This window comes from Phalacrocorax carbo, chromosome 1 (genome assembly GCF_963921805.1).
Source record: "Phalacrocorax carbo chromosome 1, bPhaCar2.1, whole genome shotgun sequence".
Taxonomy (NCBI): Eukaryota; Metazoa; Chordata; class Aves; order Suliformes; family Phalacrocoracidae; genus Phalacrocorax; species Phalacrocorax carbo.
This window is the reverse complement of record NC_087513.1, coordinates 70,491,473-70,514,754: the sequence shown is the minus strand read 5'-3', so window position 1 is coordinate 70,514,754 and position 23,282 is coordinate 70,491,473. Positions and strand designations below refer to the sequence as shown.

The 23,282-nt window shown below is 39.9% G+C and overlaps 1 protein-coding gene across 1 annotated transcript in view; it reads right to left on the bottom strand.

Moving 5' to 3' along the window:
• Window positions 1-23,282, bottom strand: part of PTPRO (protein tyrosine phosphatase receptor type O) — a 154,222-nt gene that overhangs the window by 2,020 nt on the left and 128,920 nt on the right. The window contains 12 exon segments of the mRNA XM_064459078.1: window positions 546-666; window positions 3,031-3,166; window positions 5,422-5,576; window positions 7,093-7,215; window positions 8,189-8,323; window positions 10,660-10,736; window positions 11,248-11,338; window positions 12,529-12,610; window positions 14,149-14,184; window positions 17,480-17,563; window positions 20,095-20,163; window positions 22,147-22,267. Coding sequence (XP_064315148.1) covers window positions 562-666; window positions 3,031-3,166; window positions 5,422-5,576; window positions 7,093-7,215; window positions 8,189-8,323; window positions 10,660-10,736; window positions 11,248-11,338; window positions 12,529-12,610; window positions 14,149-14,184; window positions 17,480-17,563; window positions 20,095-20,163; window positions 22,147-22,267 — 1,214 coding nt within the window. The 3' untranslated portion in view covers window positions 546-561.

The following is a 23,282-nucleotide window of genomic DNA, read 5'->3' as shown; positions in this document are numbered from 1 at the left end:
TCTGAGACCCCTCCTGTACCCTGGTTTGAGATTTATGAAAAAAAAATTCCCCAGTGTTTCATGTCAGAGCTTTTTGGTTACCATCTCGCCCTCCAACAGGCTCTGTTGCCACAACAGCAGTGCTGGCAGAGTGTCCCCAGACCTCTGCTGGCCGTGGTAACCTGGCAGTTGGCAAGTGACTTCAGAACGACTTAAGATATGAAAGCCCTTCCCTCCTTTCAGCTTTGTAAGGGGTGTTAGGACAAGTGGCAGGGAAAGGTTAGATGGCTCACTCAGGATTTCTGGGTTCTCTTTTTCTTTGACTGATGAGTGAGCCAATATACTCTCACAGTGCCATGGAAAGTATAGCAGATTATTTACTGCGAGAGGCTAGAGGGATGTTCCTCACACTCTCCATGTGAACGTCACCTCAGAGAGGGATGAGGCCCAGCAAGCTCCAAACTGCCAGCAAAGCTCCTGGAATAAACACCCGTGACACTGGTTGCTGCTGAGCAGCGGGATATAAGGCTGTGGGCATGGCCCAGGGCCAGGCATGCCTGTCTTACCACCTGTGACTCTGAACTAGGACTTGCTGACGTTCTCATATATGACATCACTGATGCAGAACTGCTGCTTCTTCTTTTGCCACATCAGTTGCACACACTGGTGAATAAAAATGTATTGTTCCTGGAAGAAAGGACCAAATTTTGCGTCTCAGAAAGCACAACAAAAAGCCAACCAGTGAAACAGTTCACTAGTTCACACTAACACCCTTCACAGCTTCTCCATCTCTCCCTGTTCAATGCCTCACAATGTACAGTGAGGTGTCAGCTCCCAAAATAATCGCCTGCAATTGTTACAGATAGCAGCTGGGGAAGCATGAAACCCACCTGAGCTGCCCTGGCATCATAATCACTTATTAATAGCCTGAATGATGATGGGAGGATAGGATAGGGTAGGATATAGAATAGAATAGAAAATAGAACAGAATAGTTCAGTTGGATCTGAGGTAGAGTGGGTCTACTTTATGTTGCCTGAAAATGAATTAATTCCCAGAAAGGTACCTGAATGTTTTATGTGCAGCAAATTGCGTCCATGTCACATATGCACCTGAAATATTTTCATGGCCTTCATGTTCCTTAGTGCTTAACTACTTTACCAATAAAAAGCTGAAACCTGATTTTGCTCACAGAGCAGTTAATTATTTTGGGGGTTATCCATCTCGGTGCAAATGACACTGTAAGTCGGATCAATCACATGCACCGTTATATTTGTGGACAGGTTTTTGTGCCACAAGACTATGGTTATCTTTGGTTTTGCTTTTGGTTATGGACTGCTTTTCTAAGCATTATCATCATACAGATTAAACCTGTAATTCAATGCGGAATAACCTTAACTAACTGATGACTTTTAGATTTCAGAGAGAAGCCAAACCCTGATGACGCCTTAAACTCAGCTTTACGTGCACTAGGCACAGGGAGCAAGTGAAGCTCAAGTGAAAACAACTGTCCCAAAACCTGAGTCTGGGTTTCAGCCCCTGTCCCCAGTGGTCTGCTGACGCCAGGAGGCATCAATACAAGTTTGAAGCCTGGTTCAGACCACGGCAATGACTGGACTGCCTAACACCAGCTAATTTGGAGTGACTTGTTTCTATTCAGGGTATTCTCCAATCTAACCCCCTTTTTGGGCCTGTGCCACTTGTTTTTTTTAAACTGCTCAGCGAGGCACTGCCAAGTTTCCAGTGTATGAGGCAACGTGAACCCAGGTGAGCCGTGTGCGGTTTCAGGCTTTGTAAGGAAAGCCTCCTCGGTGGCCGCTGCGCCTGAGTGCCAGTGCCACCTAGTGACTTCTGTGGCCAGGCTTGGCCCCAGCCTGGAGCAGCAGGCGCTCAGAGACCGCCAAAGCGCAGCAGCCCTTGACATTAGCCACAGGCACGCAATGAGTGTGTACACGAAAAAAAAAGAAATGTAAAAAATAAAAAAAATCACATCACTTCTGGAGCGGTAAAGGCAGTTGCAGGTTAAATCAACCACCAGGATTTGTGTCTCACGAGTTTATATAAGGATCTGCCTTTGAATTAATATAGTGAATTGTGATGAAAAGGGGTACTTTGACAGGAATGATCCTGAATGACCTGAGAATTATGACCTTTTTTCATTTCTAGATTCTACTTGTTGTCACTGCAGGTTTTTCTCCTCCTCTCCTTCTCCTTTAACGGGACGACCTGTTAAATCTTCTTTGCTTTCCTCTGGATTCTACGATCCTTGGCAACAAATTATCTGCCAGACCTAGCCTGCAAACAGTGATGGTGGCACTTCCAACTGTATGGGGAGGTTGCCAGCTTATACTGTGTCTAACCAGTGAAGAGTACAACCGGCATGAAATCTTTCCCTCATTAGTAGTGGAACTGGGGAGTTTTCAGATGCCTAAAAGCTTCTGCTTTGGAAAAAGAGTTTGTGATTTCTTTTTCTTCCATTATATATTCTGACAATATGACTATTCTCCTGACATTTGCCTTAAAAACAGAAAAAGAACTACCTGGTAGATATTCAGGCAGGGAGAAGGGGGAGGAGGGTGTCTGGCAGACTCACAATCCTTTTGTCTGTTTGCTTGTTATTTATATTACCATTGTGTAACTATGCTTGGCCAGATGATGCCCTCTTGAACAAGCGCGAATGGCTGTCCAATACTGATATAATTTCCTGAGCCATTAATCCCCTCAGCAAGCTCAATTCTTTTCAAAGTGGTTTGAAAATGTCATATGCTAATCTATTCTAATTCATTTTTGCATATTAATTTCACAGAAGGTGAGAATAACTCATCCCCTCTAGAAGACATCAGTGAGACTATAGATACATTATCAGACCCACCTATGCACCAGATTAATAATGTGACAATATTACAATGAAGATGAAAACTTAATTGTATCTATTCATTGCTATTTTGTCAAGTGCTCAGGGGGAATAACAGTCGCTGGACATAAACACGCTAGAGGGAGGTATGAAATAGATCTGATGATACATTCACAATGTTGAAGTGAACTGGTCTTACCTCTGTCTGCACCATGGACATTCTGTAGGACCGCATGTCAGACACCAGGCCCAGTATATCTACGAACTCATGATCACGGATGTGCTGTAAGAGCCGATCCAGGGCTATGAAGGTTCCTGTTCGCCCCACTCCAGCACTGCAACACACAGAGACATACATCTCATTTCAGGCTTTTCCGATGGGGATGCACAGGAAAATCAGTGGTACTGCAAAAAGCAGGTGTCCTGCAGCTGCAGTAATCAGATGTAGCTAATCTCAGGCTAGACAGGCTGGTTAATCTTGAGGAGTTAATGCTGTGCAACCCTTCAGCCATTGTTTAAGCAGAATGTATGGAGTGGACGGCTCTGCAATTATTTTGCCTTCCTATACTACTCTACATGCACTCACACGCAGAATGTGCATGCACACCCTCATCCACCCTCAGCTGTCTGCTCCTCCTACTTTTACTGCTCCACTCAAAGATTTCATGAGACATCTCTAACTACAGGGGCTGTAGCCGTAACTGTGGAGACCTGCATGGCAGTGATTGCTGCACAGGGGCAGCTGGGGTTGAACCTGCACAATTCAGTTCTACCGCTCTGGACACAGCGAAGCTCTCAGCTTCGCAAAGGCACTGCACTATTGCAGTTCATCCTCAAAGGACAAACCACCCAGAAGAGTCTACGCTCCAGGACTTCTGCCTTGGGAGCATAAGACAGAAATAGTCAGCAACCACTTGGCTGACAAATCTTCATCACCCCCAAAGGGAAGTTAGTGACTAGAAAAAAGACACACTGTTTTGATTTAGTTGATGATTCTTTGCATTGTGATTTCGTGTGTAAAGTTGAAGTCTGGTTTCATGATAAGTGTGGCTTTTAGAGGTTTTATAGAGTTTCACATAGTGCCCCAACACCATACCTAAGTATAGAAGTGTGTGTCTTAGCAAAAGCTCTTTCTGCTGTCTGGTCATATTTTTCAGAAAAGCCTTGAAAGTATTTGCAATAAAGTTTAATTAGCTGTCATGAAACAGGGTAGTGGGTTTTTTTTTTTCTTGTGTTTAACAAAAGTGTCAATATCTCAAATGAGATGAATACAGCAGAACATCTGACCTATTTATTTGACAGATTTGTTAACTGATAAATTCATTCTGTGCCTCCTTTAACATTTGAGAACAACTGCTGTAGGAGTTGATCAATACACTCCTCCTCACCCCCTTCCACCAATTTCATAGCATTGCTACTTTTAATCTATGTGGTCTAAGACATACAGTACACTCTAAAAATACTATCTGAAAATATCTCTTTCTGCTGCTAGAAGCGTCCTAATTAAAAAGAAAACACTATAGTTGTCACCCAGCTCTCTGATACTTGCTTCTAGTCCTTCACAGAACAATTAAGTGGTTTGATTTCACAACGCTACATATAAATCTCTTCCCTGTCTTACTGGCACCCTTCTTGATATTAGGACTCCCAGAACAACATCCCCTATGAATTTCTCCATTAAGTTACAGGGGAAGGCTGCACGATTTGCTGCTTTTATAAATATGCTCTTGTTTTGCATTCCAGTAGGACACCAAGTTCAGCTGAGATTAATGTCATCAAGCTTTGACTTCCATTAGGAGTGTGTCACCATAATGCACTCATATTCATCCATTGTAACTCATCTATTTATTTATTTCTAAGAAATCTGTTGTGAGTAGCTCTTGCACTATGAGCCACAAAGAGGTTTGAAGTCAGCTGGGAGACTTGCATCAGGAACCAATCTGGTATGATATCAGCACTAACATGGCAGCTGCCCCCAGAGAGGCCAAGTAAGTGAGCATCTTAATAAAAGCCCAGATGATGTACAAGAGACAAATCTGATTGATAGTATATAAAACAACATTCCTCCCCCAAAATAAAAAACATAACCGTTATCACAGGATACTGGACCATTATCATAGGATACTGGTATTACTGCAATCACAGGACAATGCTCTTCATGTCACCTCCTGAATGTACCAAAAGCTAGAGGAGGGGGATCTGCACAGAGAGACACTTCTGCAGGGGAGCAGCACGCTGCAGCAGGCTGCTGGCCAGACCAGACCATCCATATTGTGAAGGTGTGGAAATGAGGGAGCAGGGGCAGGCTCTGAGCTGGTGTAAATCAGGCTTGCTTGCTACGCCTCCTGAAGCCATTTGTTTATAACATCCAAAGAGCTGACTCGACTCCAGAAAGCAGTGCCGTCATGTCTATGGCTGCAGGCTGAAATCCCAGCTTGTCAAAGAGGGAGACTAATCGTTTACCCTTAACACCAAAAAAACAGTTTCCAGCTAACAGGTGAGCAGAACCCCAAAATCTCTCCTTCCAATGGTTTCCCAACCTATTTAATGAGTTACACCCTTTAGCTCTCCATTCCCTTGAAGCATTTACCTGCAGTGTATGACCATGGGACCTTTGCTTTTTGCTGATTTCTGCCTGACCATCTGTACAAACTGGAGGATGCTTTCGGCAGCATTGGTTGTGGGGACACCATGGTCTGGCCATGCAGTGTAGTTGAAATGCATCACGTCTTGCACCTCATCAGCCTAATGGGAAAAGCAGAACAGCAGCATGTTCACAGGAGCTTTAATAATGCAGTTACACCCAGCCAAACTGAGGGGTTTTTGTCATTTTGTGGTTGGCTTTTTTCCCCAAATGCAGCCTAAGAAAGTAGAGTCAGCCAAAAAAAAAAAAAAAAAAAGCAAAGAATTTACATGCTATTTGATTAAAAAGGGGAGGAGGTATCAGACCATCTTTATCAAAAAGGCGTGAACTCTTGTTTCTAGGTTTGGGATTTGTTTTTTGCTTTTTCCCCCATGGTGGTTTGATTTGATTTTGCTTTAGATCAAGAATTGCTGCATTTTTCGAGTTTAGGCTTTCTTCTTCTTTCTATTCCATTCCCTCTCCTTTTATTGTTTTGCCACAGATGAAGAACAACACCGTTGGCAAACAATCAAACCTGGACTCTTGAGAGTTTTTCTTTTCAAGCCTCAAAGAAAATAAAGTACCAAAAGGGAAGAAAAAATCATTACAGGGCAAAGGAAATATTTAGAAAAATACCCATTATTATAAAAAAGGTTTATAATGCTAAAAACTCTACTGGCTTTAGGTGAAATAAGATCCTCAATTTGTCTTTGAGACTTAAATGAACTCAAAACATGGGGAAGGATGGGGGGTGTCGTCACCAAAACCCATAGCAAGCAATGCTTTTAGTCTTGCCATTCTGGGTCAGGCTAGATAACCCTGCTGCGGTAACCTCTCTCCAGTCACAGGCAACAGAAGATCCTTAGGCAAAGGATATTTAAAAATCGAGATCAGTACAAAATACCCTGATGTAGCTGTCTTGGGTTTGGTAAAGGACTGTTTCCTGAACTGCAAACTGCAGCCTCATCATTATTTTCAGTGGATGTCAACAGCCCAAGACATCGTGTTTTATGCATTTGCACTCCTAGCCTGCACCCTGTGTTCACTTTCTAATGCAGTGAGGCATGGTTGAGTAAGACTAAGGTCCTGGGCCAACGCTGACATGCCGGTGCCCAGCTTTTTTCACATCCCCTCCATATCTCTACTCTTTCCTTCACGGGCTGGTGCCAGCAACTACCTGGTACAGAAAATAAAGCTGGAAATAAATGCTTGAAAAATCTGAACAGCTTTAATTTGAAAATCACATGCTCTCACATGCATTTCAGTACTTTATAGGAATATATGAATATTACGGAATTGCCTTTTTGAAAAAATATTTTCAATTTCTACGTTGGTATTTTCAAGCTCTGAATAGCTTATAGCAAAAACATATGCCTGAGATAAAGAAGTTTACACATTTGTTGTCATTAATTATCGGCACCACAGAAATGTCCAGAAATCTAGTGCTGCACTTTGCTGAGAAATTCACAGAGATGGCAATTTTAAGGGAAAGCTTTGTGATTTAGCCGTTTGCCTATGTGGAGTGAGGGTAAGGCCATCAATCTTTCTCTTAGGCATTTTCCACTGAATGCCAGAAATGGATGAAAGTTAAAGAAAAGGCTGGACCAAAATCACTCCCATGCAAACGGTTTCACTTACGTAGCTAATTCGGAAATTCCGATAAACCCAGTCTGTGTGCTCCTCCTCGGACAGCATCTCCACTGTGATGTCCCCATATGCAACAGGGTCTTCCGTAAAAGGCCAGTAATGATCACATTTCACCTGAAAGGGAAATAAACACATACATTTTACGTATGTATGTATGTATATTTATATAAATACATAATGCATATATAAAAAAGCACAAAAGTATACTGAACCTCAGTTTTAGAAATGTCTACAGCACTATTTTCTTGATGCTGCAATAAGAGGTATCCCATCTGTGTAACTGTGGACATAAGCTCTACATTTGTTTTCTGAAGGGTAGCATTAGTATAGTGAAGAATGAAAATACACAGTATCTTTTTAGATTGTTACAGAATGGGTCCAAAAGGAACAAAACATGGGGAACAACAATATACATATATTTAAAAAATTATATTCCAAACACTTCTATTATAACGTCAAGGAAAATGTAAAGCATAACACTTGTATTTTATTATTACTTAAACTTAAAAGTGCAGAATCACAGAATGTTTGAGGTTGGAAAGGACCTCTGGAGGTCATGTTGTCCAACCCCCTTGCTCAGGCAAGGCCACCTAGAGCAGGCTGCTCAGGACCATGCCCAGATGGCTTCTGAATATCTCCAAGGTTGGAGACTCCACAGCCTCTGGGCAACCTGTGCCAGTGCTCGGTCACCCTCACTGTAAGAAAGTGTTTCCTGATTTCAGATAGAATTTAATGTGTTTTAATTTGTTCCCATTGCTTCTTGTCCTGTCACTGTGCACCACTGAGGGGTCCCTTGTCTCCATTCCTTCCCGTCAGGTATTTATACTACATATGGTGACAAGATCCCCTGAGCCCTCTCTTTTCCAGGCTGAAAAGTCCCAGTTCTCTCAGCCTCTCCTCATGTGAATGATGCTCTAGTCCCTTAATCATCCTGAAATGCCTGCCATAAGTGAACGAAGTGCCATTCCAGCTCTGTTATGATGTTGCCTTATGATCAGAAAACAATGCAAAGAAATTTACTCATCAGAAAATAAATTTGTTTTCAGTGCAGTTTCTTTTATACTATGTGCAAGATTTTGTTACATACCCTTCTTTTCTCATTACACTGTGTGAGCATAACAATAATTTGAGATTTTTGCTGAAGAACCATCTTCCAAAAATCATTCCTTGTTTCTGGCAGTGGTCCTTGGGTTGCAATGTATTCCTGGGGTGAATTATAACCCTAAGAAACAAAGAGACAGGTACTGTTTACCAACAAGATTACTGCTTCAGAACACGTATTTTTGTCTGGCATATGTGTTTTTTAGCTTGCTGAAGTTCAAAAATGATTTCTAATATAAAGTACTTAATGGTTTTTTTGTATGTACTTTGCAATTACAACTTTTGCCAGTTTTTGATGCTCTCAAAGTATAAGCAATCTAGAATGAAGGACAGAAGATGAAGCTGTTATTATACAGATCCTTTGCCCAGAGAGCAGTAAAGACAACTAAAAAAAAAACAAGTAAAGAGAATCCTAAATCAAAGTTCCAGCTTCTTCCAGATTTCATAATTTAAGGGTTAAGACATAAAGCCAATTACAGCCGCTTAGCCTACTCATCCCAAGCAGTGCCTGTGGTGATTTTCAGCCACTGATGTAAATGGAAGGTAGCAATGAACAGGATTATATGCACATGTTTATGTCATAAGGACTTACATTAATAAAATGTTAATTAGAATTCGGCTTAAAATAATAGAGAACATGCTGAGTGAACACCCTTAAAAGATTATCATTGCTATGTTTTATTGAAGCTCAGATGCTTTATACCCACGTATTCCTTCTCCTATCCCTATCAACATGCTTTTAGTTGGAAAGATTCCTTCCCCTCTCCAAAACCAAAAGACCATTATAAAGGCTATAATAAAAGATCCACTGAGTGGCCATTTTGGCATCCGCTATAAGCATATTTGCTGAGATTGTTTCATCAAAAGCACATTTGGAAAGTTATTTGATATTCCTAACAAGAGCAAAAGACAAATCCAACACACAGCATGATCCCATGTAAATAGGGTAATTTCTGTGCCACCACAGTATGCAGATTGTAAAAATATTAGTGATCTGGGAGCACTTTCCAGAAATGGCTTCCTCCAGACACCTCGAGAAGTCAGCTCAGTCGAAGTTTTTGCATTACACAGAATTTGCTGTTTGTTTGTCTGCAGGGGCTATGGTCTGACCTAAGTGTCAAATCTCTATTATCACAGAGACACAGATCACCACTAGTATCTGTGTTTGGAGGCAGTACTTATGGAGAAGCAGTCATCAGGAAAAGCCAAGCATTAAGATGACATGTCTGTCCCAGTTTCTATGGTCAGCATTATGCTGTAAGTAGAACTAAAGAGATGTAAACTATAAAAAGCAGAACCGAGCAAACTGAAAGGACTGCTACATAAAATCCTATTATACATAATCCCTTGTCATAAGAGTTTCCTGAGTTGTGAGTGATGCCTTTGAACACTGGAACACTTTTCTTTCTTGATTCACTCCGAGCTCAGGCACTTGCAGCTTGAGTGTTTAGGTTCACGCCCTTGACACATAGAAACCAAATACAGGCAACGTGCTCAGCAGTACATGCATGGGCAGTGCCACAGTGACAAAAGAAGTGGTTTCACTGACTCATCTGAGGGCTCCTCCTTTTTCCATAATGCTGGCTCAGCTCTCTCCAGCACAGCCAGGGCCAGCTCTGTCTTCTGTTCACGGCAAGGGTGCAGAAATGCTCATCTGCCTATGGTCCCCAAGTGAAAGGTCTTTTTCTAAACAGATGTTGTAACGTCCTGCCTCCTCTCCATGCACAGTGACCCAGTGGCCGTTGCTCTCCCTAACACAGCTTACACTGAGCCACAGCAAGAGGGGGATAACAGAGGGGCAAACCTTTGCAGCAGCAGCAGGTATAAGCCTAAGTGACTGCACACGCTCAGGTGAGAGTGGAAAGAGCTGATGAGGTTTTAGCCCACCCTCCACTGTCAAACTGCTTGATTACAGTTCTGCATATACTTCAATTATCCTAAAATTCTGGGTGCTAGTCCTTGGTAAATGGTGCTCTATGCCAGGCACAAGGAGGCATACTGGGAGCACCAGAGATGAGGCACAAAGCAGAAGCTCCCTCCCCGCACCATCTGGTCTGTATGCATTTTGTCAGTTGTGGAGTGTCTGGTTTAATCCTTTTCCCATGTGCTGTAGAAACCTGGAAGAATTTTTTTGAAGTTTCTTATGTTTTTCCTAGTTTCATTTTCCACTGAACCATTTAACATTTCCTTCCCATTTCTCTACCAGTCCAATCTAGGGTTCACAAAGATTCACATATAGCTCACCTGGTGCTACTGTGGCAAAATTTGCCAAAAATCTCCCCACAATTCTTTCCTCTTTTTTTTTTTTTTTTTTTTGATGGCCTGTGAAAAGTACAGTTCCCTGCAGGCAAAATACTGTGATTGAGTTTCCAGGAGATACTGTGCTATTTGCAGATGACACGTTCTAACTGCTGAACAGGGGACTGTTCTTTACACTGACCAAGTCTCTTTACTCACAGGAATGTAGTTGGCATTAATGTAGTCAGATCCCTCTTCTTCATTCATTGAAACTAACCGGACACGACTGAAATCATCTGTGAAAGGAAAAAAAAAAATTGGCTCTCAAACAGAGCATTCATCTCCAACTAGGCAAAATTAAAGTTAATCCTATAAAAACTGAAAAAAACCCAAACCGTATTAACAAATAGAGAATGCTCATAGTTACTGACAGAGAGCAATGTTTTCTTCAGTAAATACTACATGGATGCACCATCATTACTGTTCTGCAAAATATGCCCTCCAAATGCCGTCCCTTTGGGCTCTGTTAAGTTTCATTAAAATTGTAAGAAAAATGCAGTAACACTACTCAGTAGTAGAAACAACATTGCGTTTCTTACCTCCAGACTCCTGTCTTGATTAACATCACCAGAAAGCTACGTCTCTTCAAAGCTAACAAAAACCATCTATTGCCTGGTTCTGTCTAAGGGCAGGTTTTAGAAAAGGCCTTTATCAGTCAAAAGCTGTCCTGATCCTCCAGTTTTCTTACTAAAACCCTTCTTTCCCTCTTGAGGAACCTTAGCAGGAGTCTGTATGCATTTTACTTACATGGCAGGATATTTGTGTAGCGATTTTTACAGCGATTCATGGGAAGGTCAGCAGCAAAGTGGGGTATGTCAAGCCCAATCAGTTTTAGCTCCTGGGGTAACAGAAAGAAAAACGCCAAGGTCAAACTCACAAATGCTCAAAAAATAATTCTTTGTGAAGTGATTATTTGTGGCAGGTACCAGACTGAAAATGTTCACAAATCACTTTATAAACTGACAGCAGGATTACACTGATTTTCCTTATCTGATGCCTGTGAGTTTGGCTCCAAGCAGCTAGAGAGCAATGTTGTGGTGGTCTCTCCTGCTGATGCTGCCAGCGCACTGCTGCCATCCAAGGCTCTGACTGCGGACTGCTCCTTTCCACTGGCACTTAATTAGCCAAAACAGTGTCAAACAAGGGGTGATAAGTTATTCTGTGGTGGTCATCTGCCCCACTTGAAGGGCTTTCGTCAAGTCTTTCAGTGGCTTTTGATCTTGATACCAGGGAATCCTTGGAAGGTCTTTCTAGTCATTACTTTCAGAAGTTACATCTAATATATGATGCATCAGAGAACTTTTCACTGGCAGAAAGGGAACATGCCAGCCACCCAGAAGGGTGGTAACACCCCGACAGTCCTCCCCACCCGCCTTCCATGTTTAAATCTTTGGGAGCTATCTCTAGGATAGAAGCTTTTCAGTTTTTTACTACTAAACTGACTTTAGGTAATCAAGAGAATGTACCTGAACTGGTCTTAGAGAAACCTCCTTGCTACTAAAGAGATTTCTGATATTACCTTTTCTTTCCAGTGTTGCCCCTCAAATCAAGGGCATAAAATAAAATAAAATAAAATAAAATAAAATAAAATAAAATAAAATAAAATAAAATAAAATAAAATAAAATAAAATAAAATAAAATAAAATAAAATAAAATAAAATAAAATAAAATAAAATAAAATAAAATAAAATAAAATAAAATAAAATAAAATAAAATAAAATAAAATAAAATAAAATCCTGAATCCAACTCCGGCTGCCAGCATGTCCTAAACTTAAAGGAAGTGTGTCAGTCTGACAATTATCTTGGATTGAATGTGGTGAGCCGCTCAAATCAGCTTACTAAATGTAGTCTTTAACAACACCGAAGTCCTCTTTAAATTCTGCAGAACCTGAAGTGAAGCTGACCCACCCAGCAAGAGTGCACCTTAAACAACACAGAGCACAGGAACACACCACACAAACCTGACATCTGGAAAAAGCTGATCTAGGCATAGCAGCTAGAAGAGGACAGAGTCCCCACAGATTTACCTCAAATTGCAGAGAAAATTTGTAATCTGAATCTTTGGCCATATCCTTGATGTAGCCATCAAAATCATCCAACTGGACAGGGCTTTAAAAGAAAAACACATAGAAGTTACGAAAAAAAACCCCCCAAACTTTTCTATTACGTTTTATTTCTATTTTCCCCCCAGAATACTATCAAGTCATGAATATGTATTTGCAACCGTTAATGCTAGAAAGCAACACTAAGGAGGAAAAAACCCTTGTGGTTCAGTGCCACCAAATAGTGGGCATATTGCTCATTACCTGCATCCTACCACAATGGCGCCCGAAAGACAGGCTGAGAGAGGGCTGCTGATCGCTCTGGGTGAGCTCAGTGCTGCAGCTGCTGATGATAGTAAGCACCCTGGTTTGGGGTGGGGTTGGAGTTGTCCCACCCAAGGGAAACCGCTGGTCTGAGTTGAGGGGAATGGCCCATGCACTCTTACTACAATTTCCCTGGCTCCTGAACCACTTTTGCAGGTGGATATGTCCCCAGGGCACAGGTGGCAGTGCAATAAATGGTGATCCAGCACCCCATTGCAGACCCACTCCCAGTACCACCCCACCAGTACATGCTTCTGGCACCACAGCAGCTTGCTTCATTTAAGTTGCTTCTTGTGCCATGTAAATTATTTCTTTCAGGTATTTTCACATCTGGCAGAGCTACTTTTAAAATTCATCTGAGCTTTGCTAATGCAGAAAAATGGATTTCATATTTAGCTTTTGATTTTTTTAGAAAGTCCACAAAAAACCCAAACCCTTAAAATAACATTTTGGATACAACTGCTGCGACTGCTTCCTCTGCTGGCTTTGAGAACTATACATGTTTGTCACTGGAGGTTAAATTCTCCTTCTAGAGAGATGGTGGCTAAAAAAAGTAGCATATAACTCTACAAAACCATGCACAGCTTCAGCAGGTAGAAATTAGTCTTGATTTAGCAACTCATATCATGCTACACACATTTTTTTTGCCAGGTGAGGGTCTACCTGTTAGTACAGGCACAGCCTCTGAATATAACGGAGAAATAATTAGGCTAACGCTCTGAATAACGAAACACAGGTAAACAGCTTCCCTCACCTAATTATCATGCTCTAATTTACAAGCTACTGAAGCATGTACACAGTAATCTTTTCATTTGCTTTGAGGCAGTATGCCCAAAGGAACCTGTCTTATCACCACTTAATTACTCCTGTTTACTCGTTAGCATTAATGATCTAATGTTCTAGCAACAACCATAATGAGAGCCTCATGTCAAGAGGGAAATATCACTAGAAACAAATGCATCCCAGTTTTTCACCATTTGTCATTTTTAACTAAGGATAAGCTCTGTTGGAATTACTAAGTTGGATAATTGATCTTTTCCCCGTTGACTAATCTTCTATCAGTAAGGAGCTGTTCTACCATAACCTATCTGTCGAGAAGAAATGATTTTGACCAATTATTGTTTGTTTTCTGCTTTCAGATATCTCTCTCAGGATGTGTTGACCAAGAAGTTTTCTATATCTGTAACTGCAATATCACTATACCATGTACTCCACAATGCATGTTTAGTCAAAGGTGATATTTTTTTTTTTATTTCTTTAGATATCAGAGAAGTTACATACTTGGTCAGCTTTCTCTTCTTTAATCCATTTTTACTCCTGGAAAAAAAAAAAAAAGTGTTTTTCATTTATTAAACTATTGTATAGCCTTTATTCAAAGTTAGTACTGATTTAAGAACATAGGTTTTCTGGTCACCATCATACTCAGGATGGACCATTTTTAAGCTTATAGCAAAATTTCCATTGACACCTATGGGATGCGTTTTCCATTCTGTGGCTCTGACAATGACATGCTTGTGAGAGGGAAAACCTGTGCCCAGCACAAGCAATGGGGCCCCTACAAATTCTGACCCAACAGCGTTGTTGGCTTCAGGTGGGCTGGGGCTGAGTCCGCAGGGCCTGAGCCTGGCAGTGGGCCGTGCTGTTGCAGGGGATGGGGCACCAGGCGCTCCCCGGGCTGCTCCACTCTGGCTCTAGTGGGCTGGGAAACTGGATGGCAACATTAGAGAGAAACCGTGAATGAGAAATGTCTGTTGGGTAAAGGGAGAAGATCACCATCTGCAAATTCAAGGAAGGGTGAAGGAAAACGGAAAGGGCCTGAACACTATTTCTCACTCATTTCATAATATGATGATCAATGAAGACAATGGCAAATATCCTACTGACTTCAGCGGGACTCAGGCTTAAACCCTAGATAATTCTAACTGACTTTTAACAGCTAGAGATAATTATGCCAGTCATGTAATACACTGTCTTCACATGATTTATAAGTGATATAATTCACTAGCAACAGTTGCCATCAAGCTTATGAGTGTGCTAAGCAGTGTAACCCATAAGACATGGACTTAAGAACTGCACTACACTAACTACCACCATGTGGTCTTTTGGAGGGGGTGTGTATGTTCCTTTTGTTGTTGCCACAAAAAGGTTAAGCAATCAATCAGATTAAATGCACATAGTGAGCACCCTGGAATAATTTGGCTAGAGATCTGAAAATACTGATCCCCCCTGTTAAACCAGCCACAGAGCACAAATAGATTCTTGCTCACTCAGAAGGGATTTTAGTAGTGCCATCTTTTTTCCATGGCATTAAAAAATATCTGTTCGTTCACCACATTATAATGATGCTATTTTTAATCTCATGATGATATTAAAATGATTTCTGGATAACTTGGGTCACAGCTGCAATTAGCAAATTAAAGGTGAAGACTTCTAATTTTAAAACAATGAGAATATACATAAAGAAATACTAAAAAGTGGAGCATTTTTACTTTTCTACCCTGTTAAGTTTAGAAGTGAAATGAAAAAAAAACAATTTCCAAAATTAAGTCACAAAATGTTCAGTTTTTGAAGCAGCCACAACATGTAGTAATTCTTTTATCTTGTTGAGGTACGTTTCCATTTTGATGTGGAGCTTTGCCTCCAGACTTAACAAAAGCCATAGCAATACCAGCTTTACACTACTTTGCAAATATTATAAACCTCTTCAGCCTACCACGTTATCTATACAAATACTATCTGTATAGTATCTGTACATTCTTGTGCACCATACACATAGCCTAGTAGTATTTATTCTACATCTTCAAAGATTTTTTCCAATGAAATCTTAGAATTAATTTCTCTGAATTATTCAACACATTTCTATCCCCTGTGACTGTGGTAAACCTTTTAATGCTGGGCACATTGGATTTAATTTCAAAAGAAAAAATGTCTAAATGCCATTTATGAGGGGAATGCTTCTAAGAACGCTTCTCCAAGGAACACTTCAAGAGGCAATAAAACAAATGACTGACATCCATTTCTCAGCAACAATTTCTTGTGCTTTGATAGTCTCAAGAGGCCTTTGTTTCTTAGGATTGCAGTTGTTTCCTGAATGTTCATAAACGTTTTAAACCAACTTGTAAGCAAAACAAAGGCATTTGAAACATTAGCTGGTGTTTCATCTGTTCATCCATTTACCCTACAGATTAAAATACAAATACAGAAATTAATCCAATCTCATTCAACTTAAACTCCTTTAAACTTGGCCACCGAGACTAAACTAAGTAGCTTGTTTGGAGAAAGACCCACGGTAATGCATATTAATGCATATTAAACAAAAGAGGTAAAGAGGCAAAAGGAGACGATGACTTTTTGCAGGAGCGTCATTGGCAGTGTCCACCTTGGGTTTCTTGACCATTAGAGAGTTAAAATAGATCAGTGTGACCTCCACAATAATAAACTGCTTGCCTGATCCTCCATGGCTGTGTGGCTCCAATAGTTGAGTGTGCATCAGACAAGTTACAAGTGAATATAATATTAGCTTTGGAGAGATGTGGAAGATTTCCATCTGCTCTTTGGCTCTGTGTGTGTGGAGAACATGCTTTTATTTTCATGGGAGAAGAAATGGACCTCTCTTTAGTTACATAAATGCACTCTCTTCCAGGCCCACTGAAAATTTAGATGGTTTTTTCTACAGACCCAATGTGACTCAAGGAAAACCAGTCTAGATATCCCTACACTGAAGATGTCAATGACTATCTGCCAGGGCTTTGGTGCCATATGGTAACACCAGGCAAAACATTTGGTCAAAAGTAAATCTTAACTTCAGTACCACATTTTTATAAATCACTGTATCTTGGACTCAAACCCATCAGAAACTTAAGTTTCTTCTGTATAAAGTAAGCATTTCTAGATCACAGTCAATTATAATTATTTGTTAAATGGTTTGTAAAACACTTCTGGTACTAAATAGACCCTGTGGCTTTGTTGGTTAGGTATTTTCAAAAAACCCCAATCAGTTGTTTACTAAGTCTTTATAAGTTATTTACAGACTAAACTATTAAATATACACACATACACACAGAGACGCACACATAGCGACCCAACTCTTACACTTTGGGACTGTTAGTTTCTATCAGTTCTCAGTGAACTGTTGTTTTCAAAAGCAAAACTTTTACTGAAGTCAGGGGAGCATAACTGCACCTTTAAAGACTAAGGTATTGGACATCACACACCAAACAGGTGGGGCACAATCAAGCAATTTTAGTAATAGAAAAGCAGCAGCAGCAGCAGGCAATGCTAGGCAATGAACAGATGAATAACTGGGACGGAAGAAGCCAGGACTTATAATGCAGTGGCAAAAATTGCAGAGAGCCATGAGATGAATATGATGACCACCGTAAGATTAGCTTTTGAATACCAAAATGGGTTGGAGCATAAACAGACAGACTAGATGAAGCAGGGTAGCAAATACTTTGATACCCACATCCTCTCCAATCCATGTTCTAGTACAAGAAAATTATATCTTCAAAAGCTTTGACCCATTTGAAAACAAAGGTATAACACATTTTTCATGTAATAGAAATTAACATCTTTTACACATTGTTTATTGAAAAACAAGTAAATCACTTACCAAGGATTAATATAAAATGCCAAAAGATAATCAGTCCAAAGGCATGAGGGTAGCAGAGTTAGGAAAGCAAATACACTTCTACGCCTGTGAGCATTAATAAATAACATACATAAAGATGAAAAAGTGAGGAGAGTTAGTAAGACAAACAGAAATCAGGAGATCAGCAAATTCTATTTTAAAAACCAGCTAAACCCATAAAGGCTTCCTCTTACTTACTTCATATTATTAGCATCCATAGAATTTTTACTCCTCCATCTGACACCCTATGCAGGATTTTCAGCTATCCAAAAAAACCCCACCAAACCCCATGTGTTTTATGGTATTGATTTAGGCCTGTTATTCTAAATCAATATTAATTGATGAACTGGCAGATTTTCAGATAGTAAAATGTGTTTGAAACGGTTTATGGCCATTACGCAGGTAGTGCTAAGTCTATTTTCTGATGTTTTGAGATATTTCAGGACAGACATTGTTTTTACCATGTACAACTATGATAATCTCCCATGTTTGCTCTTGCAAATGATCCTGTGGATATCAGAACATCTGTATCAGAGATAAATTCAGATAATTCCAATATCTCTTAATACCCTCTATTGAGTGAGATTTCTGAAAACAACCATATACCACTTTGCACAGTCCCATTTTAAGTGCTTTAAATTCTTTCCTAGGTTTTCATCTAAACACTATTTGAACTTCTTCTAACTCTGGTTTCCGTGAATACCTAGTCACAGCAGGTTTCACCGTGGCTAAAGGAAAATTGAATACAAATTCAGTCTAGACTTCTTTCACCTACTGCTCAGATGTACTGAACAATTTTATCAATTTTATTTAATTAAAAGAAAGAGATGCAGATATTGCTCAAATCCTGAAAACTCTGCTGAGCTGAGCTTTCCGTAGGAATCAGTGGATATGCCCATAGCTCCCTTACCAGATTCCTGGAATGACCTCAAGCAAAATGGGTTTCTTAATGCTTCTACCTGTCTTTAGAGCCATATTTTCCGTTTGGCTGCCTGGATGGACAGTGAATCTGGTCTTGACATTAGACAACAGAGGCACACAAAACAAGATATGTTTACTAACTCTCAGGGAAGTCAGACCCATAAGATTAGGGCACACTGCCTTCAGTTACTGAAAATTTGTGGAGATAATAAGATAATAATATTTTCCCCAATTTGTATTTTTGTAACTTCATTTATGTATGTATACATATATGCATATATACACATACATACATACACACACCTATATACACATATACTAAATCAAGCAACAAGAACCTTCACTTTTATATCCAAACTTATTAATTAATTCCCCTTTCCATAAAAAAGCCTTTTATGGTTTGAATAACATCTGTTGCTAGTTTAATAATTTGATTCAAGCTTGGATATTTAATTAACATGAGCGTTTGATCTTCTGCCTTCTATGCCATTAATATAGTCCAAGCAAGAGAAGCTGAGAGATTAGTTTGTACTGCATACAGCTGGCTGCTATTAAAGCTAAACCAAGCAAGTGAAGCTTGTTTAATATCTTGTTAATTAGCAGCACAGTGAGGTATTGACAAGATTTGCTGGGCTTGTTAGTTCAGTTTGCATGCTTATTAGCAAAAGACTTGTTGTGGTGCAGTGTCGATCCATTTAATCCCATCCTTGCTGGCAGGCTGTCTCCTCTGAGATCATGGAAGCAGTTCCCTGTGCACCAACTCCTCTTTCCAACTTCTTGGCTGTCAACAAAGCTGACCATGGGTGTAAAACCAAGGCTCACATTTTCTTCTTCCTACACTGGAATGGGGCTGATAATATGCTTTTAAATATCTGTGTTTGGACTTGCCTTGAAAGATAAGAGGTTTTTGCAGAGATTGCTGATAACAAAAGAGTAAACCTTGGGTCAGTCATTAGCACCCATTTGATTATCAAAATAAGAATGGAAATGACCACTCAGGTGCCAATCAGGTAGCTCTCGGAGACCTTTTGCGTCTATAAAAGCTAATCGTACACACTTTCTTTGTTCAAATACTTCTCTTTGGCTGATGGTGTCAGTGATGGTTTGGCGTTCACAGTCAGTGCCTGCAACTTTTGTAGGTGGTTTTCTAGACTAGCAAGAATATGGGGTTTCTTTCAAGTCTTTTCAACAGCACTAAAAATTAAGTTACAGTAAATATTTCAGCTGGCTTGTCCTTGTCTTGCAATGTAAGGAAAAATTAATTAATGGCACTGCATGAAGACAGTTGCTAACTGGTCAGCTACAGGGAAGTTTACTCTTGGATGTCAATATATCTCTATGGAAGTGCTAATGGATTTATAGGTCAAGTTTCTACACTTGTGTTATTTTAGGAAATATGTCTGTAAGAGAAAGGAAAAAAATATCCTCCCAAAACACCTCTGTGCAACTTGGCTGACGTGCATATTCATCATTCCCTACTAAAAATAGCAGGTGACAGAATACATAGTCTTGACTCATCATTCAGGAAATAAAATACTAAAATAACAGGTATAGTAATTTTATCTTAAAGAGGGGCAGTGATAACATAAAAATAATCACTTAAGGTTAAATATCATATTTGCCAAAAAGCTGAGGTGGGGAAAAACATAATTAAAAGCTTTGCTTCAAACACTCACCAATTATAGGGAAGCTTTCCATCTCTCTCTAAAGATGCAAAATTGACAAAGGTTCCAGCCCCACACTCCCTGTTTCAGGAAGACCATTGGACACAGAGTTACCACTTTTTGATTCACAATGCTTGCAATGATGTTGATTTAACAGAGAACTCTTGGAGTTGCAGAGAAGTGCTGAACACTCACATCTGTGACTAGGGCTGAGATAATCTGCGATAAACATAACTAAAATCCCTTAACACAGACATCCAAACCCAATAAATGTTCAACATCATCTGAGATCAGGTTTCCTAATAATGCTTTAAAAAGAGTGAAACAAGGGAGAAGTTGATAATAAAGATCTCAAATACAGCTCATCCTCTGTCCAGGTTTGGGCTTTCTATAGTCTGGCACTAGCGCTAGTTGCTGGCCTGAGTACACACGCTAAGCATTTACCTTTCTATACTAAATATTCACTGTCCCAACTCTACAGAGAAGATCTATAATTGTCTCCATTTGACAGGATCATGGTAATTTTGAGTTCACAAAATAGCTGTGGGAAAAAACTTAATTTCCTGAATAACATTCCTGTGAATTTATCACAAGTCCATTATTTTCAGCAACAAATGATAAACTGACTTGACTATTTTTGATTCCTTGACTTAAGAAAATAATTGCTTACAGCTTCTTACTGGTTTTATTTTTTTAATTCCCTTCTGGCGTTTTATCTGTTGTGGCCAGAAGCAGTGATGAAGAGAAAAAGAAAAAGTTTCGGGCTGCCTGTACAGTAATTAAATAGGAAAGAAAATTAATTTAGCTGGTATTTTCACAGAGGCGGTTACATGTAAAAGGAACAAACCACATAATGTTCACTGAAAGAGATAGCCTGCAAAATACGTGTGATGTGGTCATCTGTTGCATGGAATACGTAGCCAAGACATGACACACAAAATGCAGTGTCTGCTGGGTAGCCAAGTGCAAGATTCTTCACATAAGTTTTTTTTACATGAAGTAATTTCCTTTTGTGACACAGGACAGTAAATGAATATAAAATATATTACATAGATTATGAAAGGATTAAGACTCCAGGACACTTCCAAAACCAGGAGGTGAACCATATATTGAGGGTTTAGAGAAACTTCCACTGTTCACTCAGGCCATAACATAACCCACATTAGAGTGAACTGTTACAGGTAAGACCACCAGGAAAAGGAAACTGAATTTCAATATTCAGGTACAAATGATTGGTGCAGCTAGCTGAGGGAATTAAAGGTTCTATAAAAAAAGGTTTACTCCTACAAGATAACTTTTCCTTTCATCTGTATGACACAACAAATTGGGATCATTAATGTTTTAGGTGAACAGCAGGACCTGAGATCCCTTCTGGATTTGTGGGTCTCAGTGTATATTTGGCTGCATCCTGACTGCATAGAAGGACAAGATCTAGGTGAGCCAATATGCTCTTTCCCATGCTGCAGTTCCCATAGGAAGGAAGTCTATATGAATGAACAAACTGGACAACTGGAAGACCAGGATTTGGGGGCAGACTGGCAAATGTTTTAGAAAGAGACTTTCAGGGCCCTGGGCACATCCTCCCTTGTCCTAGGGGTTTGGCTGCCAGGGCTCAGGCCTTACATGGCCTCAGGTATGCAGCATCCTGGACCTGATGAACAAACCACCTTATCTGCTGTTATGGAAAATTTCCTGTTCCAGACCATATGAAAGATTTGCAAAACATCTTGATGTCCTGCTCATGCCCAGTTGCCTCAGATCCTAATTATTCTTTATGTTCCTGACACAACGCTTTTGTAATAAATGATTGTACTTCGTATAGGCCCAATCTTGCACAGCTCAAAATAAGACAAAGCTTGAGGCTTATAACTTAGATCAAGAATTAGAGTAGCTAGAGGGAGAAGACATGCTGATCCTAAATAGCAGCACAACTATTTTGAAGGTAACCTGTTCACAAGCATCTCGAGCAGCACCCATGCACACCAGCATCCTCAGTTGCAACTATTGTCATGACATGTTTGTTGTTGTCTGAAATTTTTTGAATTAGCACGAATCTGGACTTACCTGGCCATTTGTAGATGTTTTCTCCTGAGTACAACAAGAGTCACCAGCAGCAGTCCAATCAGAAGGATACTTAGGATGGCTAACACAGAGATTACCACTACGTTGGGATTCATCTCGGTGACTGTACATACAAACAAGGACTCTTGGTTACTCAATTCAGAAGCACTGACAGTTTGTTTTGGTTTTGTTTTTTCCCCTGAATGTTGATAGTGTTATTTTTCTGAACTCATTTCATTCAGCCTGGAGTGTTACAGAGAGAAAAATCTACACCTAGAGATAAAGGGAGGCTTTGACTAGTTGCTCTTACAAAATTTCTGTGGAGAAATTACTTCAATCTGGCATTTTGTTAAACTTTAGCATGTTCTGATTTTTTTCCCTTTTTAACTGACATTCATAACATAAGAAAAAAAGGTAAAGGAAATATAAAATACAGATATTCATCATCTCCTGGGTCTCCAAAGCACATTTAACTCTGAAGTTGTTCTTCAACAATAATCTATACCTTTTCTGACACAAAAGCAAAGTAACAGGCTGAGGCTCTGTAATATTCTGGGTTGAAATTGATTGTATTAGTCTGACAAATAAATTTTAACAAAGTACTCTCTTTTAAGTAAGAGTTGGAATCAACTCTCAATAATGAAACCTTGATTTGTTTTTTTCTATATTACATGCTTATTGACTACTACTATGAGACCAGATACCCTGTTCTGCTCATTATATAAGAACAGAACTCTTATTTTGCTCTCTACTTTACTTGCTCAGAATAACTTTACATCCACAGTTGTCTAGAGAAGCATTTTTTAGATTAAAAATCATAGAGATTTTTAAGCTAAGTATCAGCCACTGACAGCATGGAGTGGTGTATGAAATACAGGACCAGTGACTAAAGCTGTACAACTCCCTAACTAAGCAGAGATGACACTGATCATTCTGAAGGGGAGATTTTAAAGAAAGGTCCAGTGCCCTGGGCAGTTCAACACTGATATTCATTCTTCAGAGTCAGTACAGAGCCCCGCTTCAAGACATGCCCGGGGAGCCTCCATCAGGAGCTATCCCTTCAGGGTGTGACTGTTCAAGATCCTGCAGTGGCCCTTCTCCTTCTCTCTCACCCTATCTCCACTTCCTCGTTGAAAGCA